The sequence below is a fragment of the Danio rerio genome, chromosome 2, assembly GCF_052040795.2.
Source record: "Danio rerio strain M-AB ecotype USA chromosome 2, GRCz13ab, whole genome shotgun sequence".
In the NCBI taxonomy this organism is placed as follows: Eukaryota; Metazoa; Chordata; class Actinopteri; order Cypriniformes; family Danionidae; genus Danio; species Danio rerio.
Genome location: NC_141022.1, coordinates 5,072,757 through 5,087,985, shown reverse-complemented (window position 1 = coordinate 5,087,985; position 15,229 = coordinate 5,072,757). Strand labels below are relative to the sequence as shown.

Sequence of the window (15,229 nt, the reverse complement as noted above, 5' to 3'; positions counted from 1 at the left end):
AGTTCAGAAGACACGTTAACACTAGCTAAACGTACCGTACTATGACGTCAAATGAACCCGGGTACGGTTCACGGATGCGCACCCGAGTTCAGAGGACACATTCACACTAGCTAAACCTACTGTACTATGACGTCAAATGAACCCAGGTGCGGATCAAAAGTGCTAGTGTTAAAGCACCCTTAATAACTAATTTCTATTTGCTATGATGACAGTACATAATTTTTTACCAGCTGTTTTAAGACACTAGTATTCAGCTACAATTTAAAGGCTTAATTAATGAAGCAAGTAAGGGTAATTAGGCAAATCATTGTATAACAGTGCTTTGTTCTGTAGACAATCAAGAAAAGGCGAGGCAGTGGTGCAGTAGGTAGTGCTGTCGCCTCACAGCAAGAGGGTCGCTGGTTCGAACCTTGGCTCAGTTGGCGTTTCTGTGTGAAGTTTGCATGTTCTCTCTGCCTTCGCGTGGGTTTCCTCCGGGTGCTCCAGTTTCCCCTACAGTCCAAAGACATGCGGTACAGGTGAATTGGGTAGGCTAAATTGTCCGTAGTGTATGAGTGTGTGTGTGGATGTTTCCCAGAGATGGGTTGCGGCTGAAAGGGCATCCGCTGTATAAAAACTTGCTGGATAAGTTGGCGGTTCATTCCGCTGTGGCGACGCCGGATTAATAAAGGGACTAAGCCGACAAGAAAATGAATGAATGAATGAAAACAATCGAGAAAAAAACATAAAGCTTAGAAAAACTAATATTATTTACCTTAAAATGATTTAAAATTTGCTTTTATTCTAGCTGAAATAAACAAATAAGACTTTCTCCCGAGGAAAAATCATTATAGGAAATACTGTAAAAAATTTCTTGCCCTGTTAAACATCATTTGGGAAATGTTTGAAAAAGAAATTCACAGGAAGGCAAACAACTTTGACTGTAAATAAATAGCATGTGTAATATGTTTAACAGGTAAACACACAACTAATAAGGTCTGATTCTGTGCGTCTGCGTTTTAGCTTTTGCGACTGAGAGAATACATTCAGGCATTAATCCACATTCCTCACACCGCAAGTTCAAAGTGCACACGCTCGCTCTACTGAACATGTTCAGAACCGGCCTGTGGTTTGACAGAGTCTTGATTGGTTGAAGGCATTGCTGATCCCCCCACCCCAAATCTGAAATCTTCCCATTGTAAAGACAGCAAACAAACATTCTCTCTCTATCAGTACTGTACAAGATATAACATAGTGGAGATCAGAACTGATTTGGGAAAGCATAAGTCCAAAATGTAATTCATAAAGGTCTTAAAAAATCTTTAATATAACGTAGTGAAACGTGCAGAAATTTCAGTCATGAAAATATACTCAATTTATGGAGATGCGGCTGAAAATGTGACCTCCGCAGGAGAGTAGTAGCCTCTGAAATGAGACCAGAGTTATAAAAATCCACATTAAGGTGTTTTAAAATGAGCAAATAATGTAAATATTACAAATGTAAACACTAGCTGAGCGGCTTACATGGTAAGGCTCAATCGTCAAACATGCTTGCTCCTGTTTTTGACATCAATCTGGCAACCTGCATTTGCATGGAGTCCTTGTTTCGCCGTGTCACAGATGTTTTCACACTACATGACTATCTGGGCTAGCGTTTCATCACTGCTTTGTTTACACTGCAAGATGGATGGGCGACAGGGGCTTTCACATTGCATGATTTTACAATAGTAAGAATCGCCGATAACTTCGTCCAAACTACGTCTCACAGCCAAAAACACATAGTATATCTTTTGTTATTAACTACATAACAAGAAAGAAGCCTTTAATGGGGTAGAAAATGTACTTATTTGCTCACCTGGGTTTGAAGGGAATTAGCAATTTCTTCTCAACTTTCTTTTTTAACTTTCTGTGTGAAACGTCAAACAGACACAGGTGCTCCTGTCAAACCTCCACTAGTTTTTCCTCCATTTCTTGGGTCCAAATAAACCGAGCGCTTTTAACTTCTCCATCAATCTCCTGCAGGCCTGCAGGTACACGCACACACAAGTGAATGCTGCTCTCTCATTGGCTGTAGGCGATCACCAATGTTATTTTCAGTCAAAACTCATTTCACACGCCATGATTTGAATCGCTGACAGCTCCAGATATTCAGCACGGCAAATATCTTGCAGGCATCAGTGACTCATCTGAGATTCTCTTTGATAGTTCATACTGTGTGATTGTCACTCATGTGCATGAGCACCGATTTGCCTGTGATTTCAGTCAATTATCTGTGATTTCTCAAAACCTGTCGGCGAGTCAAAATCGGGGCTAAAATCACGCTGTCTGAACTCAGCATTAGAGAGTGGAAAAAAAAACTTTTCCAATATTTTGAATTTGGACTGAAATACCTACTTCGACCACTAGGTGTCCATCCTCCATACTGCACCTTCAATGTTTTCAACAGTCTGGGTTACATTTATATTTACACTACATGACAAAAGTCTTGTCGACTATCCAAGTTTAAGGAACAACAAATAATAACTTGACTTCTAGTTGATCATTTGGTATCAGAAGTGGCTTATATGAAAGGCAAAGGCCTCTAGATTAGGCTTATTTTACCAAAATAAAATATGACCATGCCTTGATTTTTAAATATTTCAATATAGCACAATAAGATCTGACTTATCCTGCTTCATTTTACCCCAAACATGCTTAATAATGTTCATGTCTGGTGTCTGGGCTGGCCAATCCTGCAGCACCTTGACCTTTTATGAGCTTTGAAGTGGAGGCTGAAGTATGAGAAGGAGCGCTATCCTGCTGGAGAATTTGCCCTCTCTTGTGGTTTGTAATGTAATGGGCAGCACAAATGTCTTGATACCTCAGGCTGTTGATGTTGCCATCCACTCTGCAGATCTCTCGCACGCCCCCATACTGAGTGTAACCCCAAACCATGACTTTTCCTTCACCAAACTTGACCGATTCTATGAGAATCTTGTGGGTTTCAATAGGTCTTCTGCAGTATTTGTCATGATTGGGATGCAGTTCAACAGATGCGTTTGATGAGAGAGTGTGTCCTGCAGGTGGTTTGTCAAGCCCACTCACCTGTGTGGTGCACATTCAGAATTGTACGTTTTCCAAAAAGCATACAGTGATTATTAGAAGGTGTCTGGTGCATACGGAGAGGTGAGAGAGTGAGTGAAACCAGCAAAAGAAGCAGTGGAAAGGCAAAAGAAGTAGCGGTTATGTTCTCTTACCCTGATGTTGACCTCTGCAAGAATGCACATTAAAGATTTTTTGTTGATGTTATAAAACATATACGGGCCACAGAAGAAGTTCCCTGTTATTACTGTCAGAGGAACCTGGCTTTTATCCAGTTCACTGCAATAAAGCTTGCATTCTCCTTCAGGGCCAACAATAACTGTTAACTTCTTGTGCATTGAGCCAAAGGCCGAGTGTGCAGCACTGCGATGACTTGGAAAGTGAACGGGACACATTTTTGGAGAAACACATGAAAGAGACAGGATTTTAGAGCAGGCTAAAATGTAAAATGACTATTAAATGTTAAAGGAACGCTCCACTTTCTTTGGCAATAGACTCATTTTACAACTTCCCTAGAGTTAAAAAGTTAAGACTTACCATTTTGGGTTTGGAAGCAGCACTTTTAGCTTAGCTTAGCATAGATTATTGAATCAGATTAGACCATTAGCATGTCCCTCCAAAAATAAAAAAAATAATTTTAATAATTTTCCAATTTAGAGCTTGCACTAAGACCATCAGAAAATAAAATTAGCTATTTTTAGACTTATATGGCTAGGAACTATACTTCCATTCCAGCATAATAATTAAGTTTTTTTTTCTGTTGTACTGGCACAATGATGCTATGGAGCACTCAAAAACTAGGTAACTAAGTAAAAGCACCTTTTAAATGTTTAACTCTAGTGGAGTTTTCAAATATGCCTATTTCCACCCCACGAACGTGGAGTGTTTTTTTTTTATGTGTATACTAATTAGTTTAATAAAATAAAGGTAACAAATCAGCCTGATCTCATGAAGAAACGTAACTGTTTTACATGTTAGTTTTACATGTCAGTTTAGTGGTTAATTCGTACGAATTTGTATAGGTTGAGTTTTAAAAGGAGGCATGGCACCTCCGTACGAACCCCTACCCCTAAACCCAACTGTAATTTGAGGATTAGCCAATCGTAATAAATTGTATGAATGAGATTGTAAAACTGCATACAAATTAGCCACTAAATCAAAAAGTTACGAATTGCTGTGAGATATCTTTGAATTGTGCATGATTTTTTTAAATTTACAAATTGGATTTGTGTATTTTTGAATCGCGTTTTGAATTCACAATTTTAATTTGTGTATTTTTGATTCGTGTTTTGAATTTACGAATTGGATTTGTGTATTTTTGATTTGTGTTTTGAATTTACGAATTGGATTTGTGTATTTTTGATTCGAGTTAAGAATTTACGAATTGGATTTGTGTATTTTTGATTCGTGTTTTGAATTCACAATTTTAATTTGTGTATTTTTGATTCGTGTTTTGAGTTTACGAATTGGATTTGTGTATTTTTGATTCGAGTTTTAAATTTACGATGTAAATTTTTTATTGGGTTTTGAATTTACGAATTGGATTTGTGTATTTTTTATTCGTGTCTTGAATTTACAAACTGCATTTGTGTATTTTTGAATCATGTTTTGAATTTAAGAATTAGATTTGTGTATTTTTGATTCGTGTCTTGAATTTACGAAGTTATTTTTTAATCGTGTTTTGAATTTACGAATTTGATTTGTGTATTTTTAAATCATTTTTTAAAATTACAAATTGGATTTGTGTATTTTTTATTCGTGTCTTAAATTTACAAATTGCACTTGTGTATTTTTGAATTATGTTTTGAATTTAAGAATTAAATTTGTGTATTTTTGATTCGTGTCTTGAATTTACGAAGTTATTTTTTAATCGTGTTTTGAATTTACGAATTTGATTTGTGTATTTTTAAATCATGTTTTAAAATTACAAATTGGATTTGTGTATTTTTTATTCGTGTCTTAAATTTACAAATTGCACTTGTGTATTTTTGAATCGTGTTTTGAATTTCCGAATTGAATTTGTGTATTTTTTATTTTTGTCTTGAATTTATGAAGTTTATTTTTAAATCGTGTCTTGAATTTACAAATTGCATTTTGTGTATTTTTGAATCGTGTTTTAAATTTACGAATTGGATTTGTGTATTTTGAATCATGTTTTGAATTAATGAATTTGATTTGTGTTTTTGAATCGTCTTTTGAACTTATGAATTGTGTTTGTGTATTTTTAAATCGAGTTTTGAATTTATAAATAGGATTTGTGTATGTATGAATCGTGTTTTGAATTCACAAACTGGATTTGTGTAATTACAAATCGTGTTTTAAACTTACTAATTGGATTTTGTAAATGTAAGTCGTGTTGTAAATGTATGAATTATATTTTGTAAATGTATTATTTTTGAGACTGACCTGGCTACATGGAAACCAGTCCAGTACAATTACCAATTCGTGCTCAAAGAGGGAAAGTTTACACAGAGGATCTGAATTCGTTCCAAAGAAACCGAGTGGTAAAAGTTTGAGGCTGAGTGATTGTGGCCTGAGGACTGAGTCATTCAGAAATGCAGCGCTACTGTAAAACAAGACGTGATTGTAATAGCTACCACACTAACACTGCCATGCCCTTCTGCTGCTGCTGTTAATGACTCCATTGCAACTGTGCACATGTTGACATACTGAAGCATTAGCCAAGACTTCTCCCCACGGGCATAATGTGCTTGTCAATATCGTACACAACACAGAGTGCTTTCAGCGCTGTTCAGCTGCCACCCAATCCCATCTCATTAAACAAGAGACACGAAAGATACAAAATGCCAAACCCTTTTTCCTTTTTGAACTTGTAATATTTACAGTGAAACACCTTTACAGTGAGCAAAATCCACAAGCAGGTCAGAGGTGGCTGATGAATGTTTAAGGTCCAGCGGTAAGAAATTCTGTCATTATGGATTCGATCTCACGCTGTTCAAACACTCAAAAAAATATGTTTGCAGTTTGTTCAAACTACTCAGCAAAAATAAGCTGAAAAAACACAATTTTTGAGATTTTTTTGCACAACTTAATTGTTTTATGTTCAGTATGTTACGTTAACTTAATCGATTTGTGTTAAGACAAAATGAATGAACTGTGTAGAACCTAGCATTTTTACAGAAAACAATCAAAAAATAGTGTTCGCTATTTGTTCAAACTTAGTTCAAATAAGCTGAAACAAAACAATTTTTGAGGGTTTTTTGTGACTTAAATCTACTTAAATTTGTAAGCACTAATACCTTAATTCCTTAATAAGCTTAATTCCTTCATGTTGAGACACAAATTGAAAACACTTTTTTGTTGCTCTGTATTCTTTTCTCCGGGAAAGTTTCATTGCATGTTTCAGATGACAAATCCACTAGAGGGCGCTGTCCACATTTTTGCAAATCTTTAATAAATTACTTACTAGGGCTGCACAATAAATCGTTTCAGCATAAATATCGCAATGTGCAAGTCCATAATATTTTGAATCGTGTTTTAAATTTACAAATTGGATTAGTGTATTTGCAAATTATGTTTTGAATTTACAAATAATTTTTGTGTATTTTTTTTTTTTTGTCATTTACAAATTAGATATGTGAATTATTGGCTCATGTTTTGAATTTACGAAATGAACTTGCGTATTTTTGATTCGTGTTTTGAATTTACGAAATGAACTTGTTTTTGAATCGTGTTTTGAATTTACGAATTGGATTCGTGTATTTTTGGCTCGTGTTTTCAATTTACAAATTGGATTTGTGTATTTGTGAATCGTGTTTTCAATTCACGAATAATTTTTGTGCATTTTTAAATCTTTTTTTGTCATTTACAAATTGGATTTGTGTATTTTTGGCTCGTGTTTCAAATTTACTATTTAAATTTCTGTTTTTGAATTGTGTTTTGAATTTACGAATTGTATTTGTGTAATTTTTGAATTGTGTTTTAAATTTACAAAATTAATTTGTGTTTTTGAATCATGTTTTAAATTCATAAATTAGTTTTGTGTAATTTTTTAATCGTTTTAAATTTACAAAATGGATTTGTGTATTTGCAAATCGTGTTTTAAATTTACGAATAATTTTTGTGTATTTTTTTATAGTTTTTTTGTCATTTACAACTTAAATTTGTATATTATTGGCTTGTGTTTTTAATTTACGAATTGGATTTCTGTAATTTTTAAATCATGTTTTTAATTTACGAATTGGGTTTATGTTTTTGACTCGTGTTTTGAATTCACAAATTGAATTTGTGTAATATTTGAACCGTGTTTTAAATTTACAAAATGGATTTGTGTATTTTTGAATCGTGTTTTGAAATTACAAATTGGATTTGTGTATTTGCAAATCGTGTTTTGAATTTACGAATATTTTTTGTGTATTTTTTAATGTTTTTTACATTTTTGAATCGTGTTTTAAATTTACAAATTGGATTTGTGTGTTTACGAATTGTGTTTTCAACTCACGAATTGGATTTTGAAAATGTAAATTGCGTTGCGGATGTATGAATATTTAGTAGATGTATTACTTTTCAGACTGATCTGGCTCCATATGATTAAGAGAAAATGACGAGGTAATTATTTTTTTTGATTATTTCAATGTTGTTTTTACAAGTAAATACGGTACAAAGTTTGCACATTTTCACTGTGAGTGTTCTTGTACCCCTATTAAAGCAATCAACCAAACATTCTTTATACAGAAAAAGTGCAAAATGTATTTTTGGAATCCTTCGGGTGATAAAATAAAATACCAGCATAAAGCCGCTCCTCATCACAGCCTATAATACAAGCAGTCCCCAAGTCTCTAATTCAAGTAAAGTGCTTCTCCAGCAGCAAACCGTATGATTAGCGCTTTCAAGTGTTCTCTTCTGAGTTGTACTTCCTTAAGAAGGGTTCAAAATAACATCAGGCGAGTCCCACGAAGGAAACCAAAGCCATCACACAAACTCCAGCTTTCCTCGGTTGCTGTACTTTCCCCAGTTGACCAATGATAGAAGTCTTTGGCTGCTGAGGTCAGACTGTCGAATCTTGTCACAGGTCAGACAGCAGTTCTCGTGGCCTCCTACAGGAACCATACACTCCAAGTCCAGCTTGGCCACGTGGCTTTTGGTGAGGTGTTGGCCATGAAAGCTGTAATGGAGGCGAGATAGCATTTCCCGTCGCTGTTGACGCAGTCTACGGTTTTCACTGCGGAGCATTCGCAGAGCCAACATTATTAGGAGGATCAGAATGAGGCCGCCGGCGATGGGGACGGTGATGACGGCAGCACGGAACCAAACCTCCTTTGATGAAGGGATTTCCTGTAAACGTGCAATCACATGACGGCTGCCTTCAGGGGGGTGTTGCCGTTTTTCTGAATGACAACAAAGCAGAGTTAAGGCTAAGAGTTATGAAGGAATTGAAGAATAGATTGAGAGACTGCATAAAAACCTTTTTGGATTTCTTTGGAACAAAATTTGGATTTTAAAAAGTGGACAATAGTTCTTCTGCTTCTTTTAGCATTTCTGTGCATTACTGCCACCAACTGGTATGGAGTGTGGAAAAGAAATCTCTACACTGCACAAAAAAAAAATCAGCTTTTATTACCTCGAGTTTTTGTTTTGTTTCTAGTCCAAATTTCTAAAAGAAATCTTAAATTAAAAAGAAACATTTTATAGATAAGAAAAATATTGTTATGACTTTAAAAAATAATAATTCAAAATAGTGAGTTTTTTCTTAAAACAAGCCAAATTATTTCCAAATGGGGTCAGCAAAATAAGCAAAATAAAGATTATTTCACTTACCCCATTGGCAGACCCCATTGTGCGTCTTAAATCACATACTTATGCACTATTCTATGCCATTTTGTAATATAAATAGTGTAAGTACATCTAGTGACATTTGGGCTGCACAACATACAGTTGAAGTAAGAATTATTAGCCCCCCTGATTTATCAGCCACACTATATATTTATTCCCCCAATTTCTGTTTAACGGAGAGGAGATTTCTTTAAAACATTTCTAAACATAATAGTTTTAATAACTCATCTCTAATAACTGATTTCTTTTATCTTTGCCATGATCACAGTAAATAATATTAGACTAGATATTTTTCAAGACACTTCTATACAGCTTAAAGTGACATTTAAAGGCTTCACTATGCTAATTAAGTTAATCAGGCAGGTTAGGGTAATTAGGCAAGTTATTGTATAACGATGGTTTGTTCTGTAGACTATCGGAAAAAAATAGCTTAAAGGGGCTAATTATTTAGACCTTAAAATGGTGTTTAAAAAATTCAAAACTGTTTTTATTCTTGCTGAAAAGAAACAAATAAGACTTTCTCCAGAAGAAAAAATATTATCAGACATACTGTGAAAATGTCCTTACTCTGTTAATCATAATTTGTGAAATATTTAAAAAAGAAAACAGAAATTCAAAGGGCGGCTAATAATTCTGACTTCAATTGTATACACACACACACACACACACACACACACACACACACACACACACACACACACACACATATATATATATAAAATCAAATATACAATGTAGAATTGCAGGATATGCAGTATTGGGATTATAGTTGATCAGCACAACAGTTCAGAATATGAGATTTGTGGTTGTAACTGACGGAAACTTTATCATTTGCATTTGTTTTAAATGCATTTTGAGAGAGTTTAAAGCATTTGTACATTAATTTTGTACAGTAATTTTACTTAATTAATACAATAAATACTATACACTCACCGGCCACTTAATTAGGTACACCAGTCCAATTAATTGCTTGTTAACGCAACTTTCTAATCAGCCAATCACATGGCAGCAACTCAATGTAGACATGGTCAAACCATCTGCTGCAGTGCGGATGGGCTACAGCAGCAAAAAAAACCACACCGGGTGCCACTCCTGTCAGCTAAGAACAGGAAACTGAGGCTATAATTCACACAGGCTCACCAAAATTGGACAATAGAAGATTGGAAAAACGATGCCTGGGCTGACGAGTCTCGGATGGTAGAGTCAGATTTTGGGATCAGCATCATGAAAGCATGGATTCATTTTGCCTTTTATAAACGATTCAGGCTGGTGGTGGTGGTGTAATGGTGTGGGGGATATATTCTTGGCACACTTTGGGCCCATTAGAACCAATTGAGCATCATGTCAACGCCACAGCCCACCTGAGTATTGTTGCTGACCCTTTATGACCACAGTGTACCCATCGTCTGTCGCCTACTTCCAGCAGGATAACGCACCATGTCATAAAGCGCGAATTATCTCAGACTGGTTTCTTTAACATGATAATGAGTTCACTGTACTCAAACGGCCTCCACAGTCACCAGATCTCAAACCGATAGAGAGGCTTTGGTGATGTGGTGGAACGGGAGATTCGCATCATGGATGTGCAGCCGACAAATCTGCAGCAACTGCGTGATGCTATCATGTCAATGTGGACCAAAATCAACAGGAATATTTCCAGTGCCTTGTTGAATCGATGCCACGAAGGATTAAGGCAGTTCTGAAGGCAAAAGATGGTCCAACCTGGTACTGGTAAGGTGTACCTAATAAAGTGGCCGGTGAGTGTACATTTTACTTTAGGTCATACTTTTTTTTTTTTTGCTTGCAATTTTCTTTTTTTTTTTATGCAAATGACTCACACCCTTACAAAATTACCCCAATTAATCTATCGAATGATCTATTTAAATTGTATTCATATCGCTGAAAAACAAAAGCCAGGGTTTGTGCAGATTTAGTCATATGTGCCAAAAAATGTATAGATTTTTTTGTAACTGAAATCCATTCCCTGACATTACATGAATCACCAAGGACCACAGATTCAGCTAAAAACCTTCGTTAATGTCCTACTGAAGAAAAAAGTAATCTTAGATGACCTGCGGCTGAGTAAATTATCAGAAAATTTACATTTCTGCATGAACTACCCCTTTCAATGCAGTCATAAAATATTGTCTGCTTTCTACTAGTAATAAGAAAAGACATACCATGAATTTCACTTCCTCTGTATGTGAGATCCTGCAGGCCTCTGTAGTTGCACATATCCTCATGGCAACACTGAAGCGTGGCAGAGCCATGAATGCGGTCAAAGGTTGACTCCGAGTGGCAAGTTTTCCCAGAGTTCAGCATAGGGTCGTAACACCCGTGAGATAAAGGAGAGTTCGTGCTTTGGGGGTCTAAGGTGCGGGTGAAGCAGGCGTTCAGCTCCGACTTGCACATGTAACCAGTGGCCACGCAGTGGGGAGCGTCACAGTAACACCGTATTTCTCCTGTTACAACCAATGAGAAATCAATCAAAGCATTAACCAATAGAATTTGAGACATGAAAAGTATTACGTTTGCATTCACATGATCCCAGTTTTAGTCTTTTTCAGTGATGTTTTCATAAAAGATGACAGAAGAGAGTTTGATTTTTGTGTTTGCACAAATAGTCTACTGTTAGTGTTTTACTGCAGTAAACTGTGGTGTATTACTGTTTAATATAACCTGCAGCTCTAGAAAACTATTACTATAGTTGTATTTCCACAGCAACTACATAGTAAGTCAAGTATTTTACTATAGTGTGTTTCGAAAACACTAGTGTTTACTATAAAACAGGCTACTGTGGAATTGATTAATGTGAGCTACTCAGTAGCATTATGAATATTAATACACAATTTTAGTGCTTTTTATTCATTGCTGCTAAGATTTTTCACTTAAGTAACTCATATGTACATTTAATTATGAATATACCGATTTGGTAACATATCTAACTATAGTTTTAGGATAACAAATTCAACTATTTAACTATAGTGAACTTATAAACTGTAATAATATATACAGTATAATACTTTAGTGTTTTACTACGGTAAACTGCGGTGTATTAAAGCATAATATACATTGCAGTTCTCTAAAACTATTACCATCATTGTTGAATTTCCACAGCAGCTATATAATTCAAGTAGTATGGTTCAAAAATACTGTGGTATTTAATATAAATTAGGCTGCTACTTTATTGTTTCCTGTGAGCTACTCAGTAATAGCATTATGAATATTAATACACAATTTAAGTGTGGCTTTTATTTATTACATCTTAGATTTATCACTGTAGTAATTAGATGTGTGTGCATTTAATTGTGAATGTATTGATTTTGGCGACTTATCTAACTATAGTTTTATGATAATAACAATTGAACTAACTATGGTGAACTGATAAACTATACTGTAGCTTGTTTTACTGCAGTAAACTGTGATGTATTACAGTATAATATAACATGCAGTTCTAGAAAACTATTACTATAGTTGTATTTCCACAGCAACTACATAGTAAGTCAAGTATTTTACTATAGTGTGTTTCGAAAACACTAGTGTTTACTATAAAATAGGCTACTATAGTATTGACTCATGTGAGCTACTCAGTAGCATTATGAATATTAATACACAATTTTAGTGCTTTTTATTCATTGCTGCTAAGATTTTTCACTTAAGTAACTAATATGTACATTTAATTGTGAATATACCGATTTGGTAACTTATCTAACTATAGATTTAGGATAACAAATTCAACTATTTAACTATAGTGAACTTATAAACTGTAATAATATATACAGTATAATACTTTAGTGTTTTAACTTCGGTAAACTGCGGTGTATTAAAGCATAATATACATTGCAGTTCTCTAAAACTATTACCATCATTGTTGAATTTCCACAGCAGCTATATAATTCAAGTAGTATGGTTCAAAAATACTGTGGTATTTAATATAAATTAGGCTGCTACTTTATTGTTTTCTGTGAGCTAATCAGTAATAGCATTATGAATATTAATACACAATTTAAGTGTGGCTTTTATTTATTATATCTTAGATTTATCACTGAAGTAATTAGTTGTGTGTGCATTTAATTGTGAATGTGTTGATTTTGGCGACTTCTCTAACTATAGTTTTATGATAATAACAATTGAACTAACTATGGTGAACTGATAAACTATACTGTAGCTTGTTTTACTGCAGTAAACTGTGATGTATTACAGTATAATATAACCTGCAGCTCTAGAAAACTATTACTATAGTTGTATTTCCACAGCGACTACAAAGTAAGTCAAGTATTTTACTATAGTTTGGTTCAAAAACACTAGTGTTTACTATAAAATAGGCTACTATAGTATTGATTAATGTGAGCTACTCAGTAGCATTATGAATATTAATACACAATTTTAGTGCTTTTTATTCATTGCTGCTAAGATTTTTCATTAAGTAACTCATATGTACATTTAATTGTGAATATACCGATTTGGTAACTTATCTAACTATAGTTTTAGGATAACAAATTCAACTATTTAACTATAGTGAACTTATAAACTGTAATAATATATACAGTATAATACTTTAGTGTTTTAACTTCGGTAAACTGCGGTGTATTAAAGCATAATATACATTGCAGTTCTCTAAAACTACCATCATTGTTGAATTTCCACAGCAGCTATATAATTCAAGTAGTATGGTTCAAAAATACTGTGGTATTTAATATAAATTAGGCTGCTACTTTATCGTTTCCTGTGAGCTACTCAGTAATAGCATTATGAATATTAATACACAATTTAAGTGTGGCTTTTATTCATTATATCTTAGATTTACCACTGAAGTAATTGGTTGTGTGTAGATTTAATAGTGAATGTATCTATTTTGGTAACTTATCTAACTATAGTTTTAAAATAACAATTGAACTATTTAACTATAGTGAACTGATAAACTAATATTATAGAATACTTTAGTGGTTTACTTCAGTAAACTGTGGTGTATTGCAGTATAATATACACTGCAGTTTTACAAAACTATTACAATAGTGGTATGTCCACAGCAGCTATATAGTTCAAGTATTTATACTGTAGTGTTTACTAATTAGGCTACTATAGTTTTGACTCTGTAGCCTTATGAATATTAATACACAATTTTAGTGTTGCTTTATTTACATTACACCTTATTAGATTTATTATTCATGTAAACATTCATATGAACATTTAATTGTGAATATATCTATTTGGAAACTTGGTCTAACTATAGTTTTATGACTAAAACTCACCTTTAGTGAGGAGAAGAGCCATCGCGCACAGCTCGAGCTGAAGCCAAATGGAAACGAGACTGCTGTTCCGCTGCATTGGGCAAAAACACACACTTTTCCTCTCAGATTCGCATTTATACACACGTTATGGACAAAAATACTGTCCACGATGACTTCCAATTTGTTTTGTTTAAAACCTTTAGTAACATTTTCGTCACAGAAACCTTCACATTGTGGTTAAGTCCTCGTTGCTCTCGGTTTAATAATCTCCGCGCAAAAAAATAAACCCCGACGTGAAGTTTGAATAAATCTTAAAAGCCTATTTTAGCGACAATCCATTTTTGTTTTAATTCGGGTTCGAGAATGTCAAACTCGACAGCTCGTCACGCGGATAATCTCGAGTATACAGTCCGCTTGAGTGCTCTTAAATGTTAAAGACTTTAAGAATGAGAAGCAGCTCCTCCTACAAGTGTTTCATTGACTGAAGTCTGATCTGGGGTCTGTTGCCTCCCCGTGTGTTCGAGCGCCGCTAGTGCAGCACGAAAAGAAACTTGCAGTGACTCCTGTGTAAAAACTTGACAATAAACAATGGCCAAATAATTCATTTACTTCTCCTTACCTCAAAAAGGCTTCCCACTTTTATACTTCAATAGACGTGTAATAGATGGCCTACGTGAGTTTCCCAGAAAACAAAATGCAGTCACTTTTTGGTCAAAGAGGCTTTACAAATAAACAAAAATAAATACAAATACTATATTAATATTTCCCAGGTAGTAAAGAATTCTGGCCCAGATTTGGCATAAAGCTAGCACAGCAGGCATTCATCCGGCACTGGCCTACAGCATGTGGGCCAAACATGGCCCAGGTTTGGCATAGGTGGCACCATCTTTAAGGCGGCATATAAGACTTGAAACAGATCAAATGTAGTATCTGGCCCAGAAGTTAAAAATTAATGTGGGCCACGCAGGTTTGACCTATGTTGACCCACTTATAAAATACATTTAAAAGTATTTTTGAGAAAGGAACAAAAATCTACCAATTGGGGTGGCTTCGAAAAAAAGTGCAGCCATAAAGCGGAATGCTTCATGGGTTTATCGAATTCATTGCAGTCGTGACAGATCAACATATCTGGCCTGGTTATGGGT

At 34.7% G+C, this 15,229-nt stretch overlaps 1 protein-coding gene across 1 annotated transcript; it reads right to left on the bottom strand.

The window, feature by feature from the left end:
• Positions 1-7,633: 7,633 nt before the first annotated feature.
• On the bottom strand, positions 7,634-14,466 carry bambib (BMP and activin membrane bound inhibitor b). The gene is made up of 3 exons (NM_001002189.1): positions 14,106-14,466; positions 11,034-11,315; positions 7,634-8,408 (listed from the first exon to the last, which is right to left on the bottom strand). Exons 1-3 carry the CDS (start codon positions 14,179-14,181, stop codon positions 7,993-7,995), a joined length of 774 nt encoding a protein of 257 aa, NP_001002189.1. The 5' UTR covers positions 14,182-14,466; the 3' UTR covers positions 7,634-7,992.
• Between the last annotated feature and the right edge of the window lie 763 nt (positions 14,467-15,229).

What these genes read in the sequence shown, in the direction of transcription:
- bambib (NM_001002189.1), bottom strand. Translation starts at nt 14,181, where the DNA reads ATGCAGCGGAACAGCAGTCTCGTTTCCATTTGGCTTCAGCTCGAGCTG. An exon ending in GGCTCTTCTCCTCACTAAAG is followed by an intron (nt 11,316 to 14,105) that starts GTGAGTTTTAGT and finishes TGGTTGTAACAG; the next exon opens with GAGAAATACGGTGTTACTGT. An exon ending in CAGAGGAAGTGAAATTCATG is followed by an intron (nt 8,409 to 11,033) that starts GTATGTCTTTTC and finishes GTTGTCATTCAG; the next exon opens with AAAAACGGCAACACCCCCCT.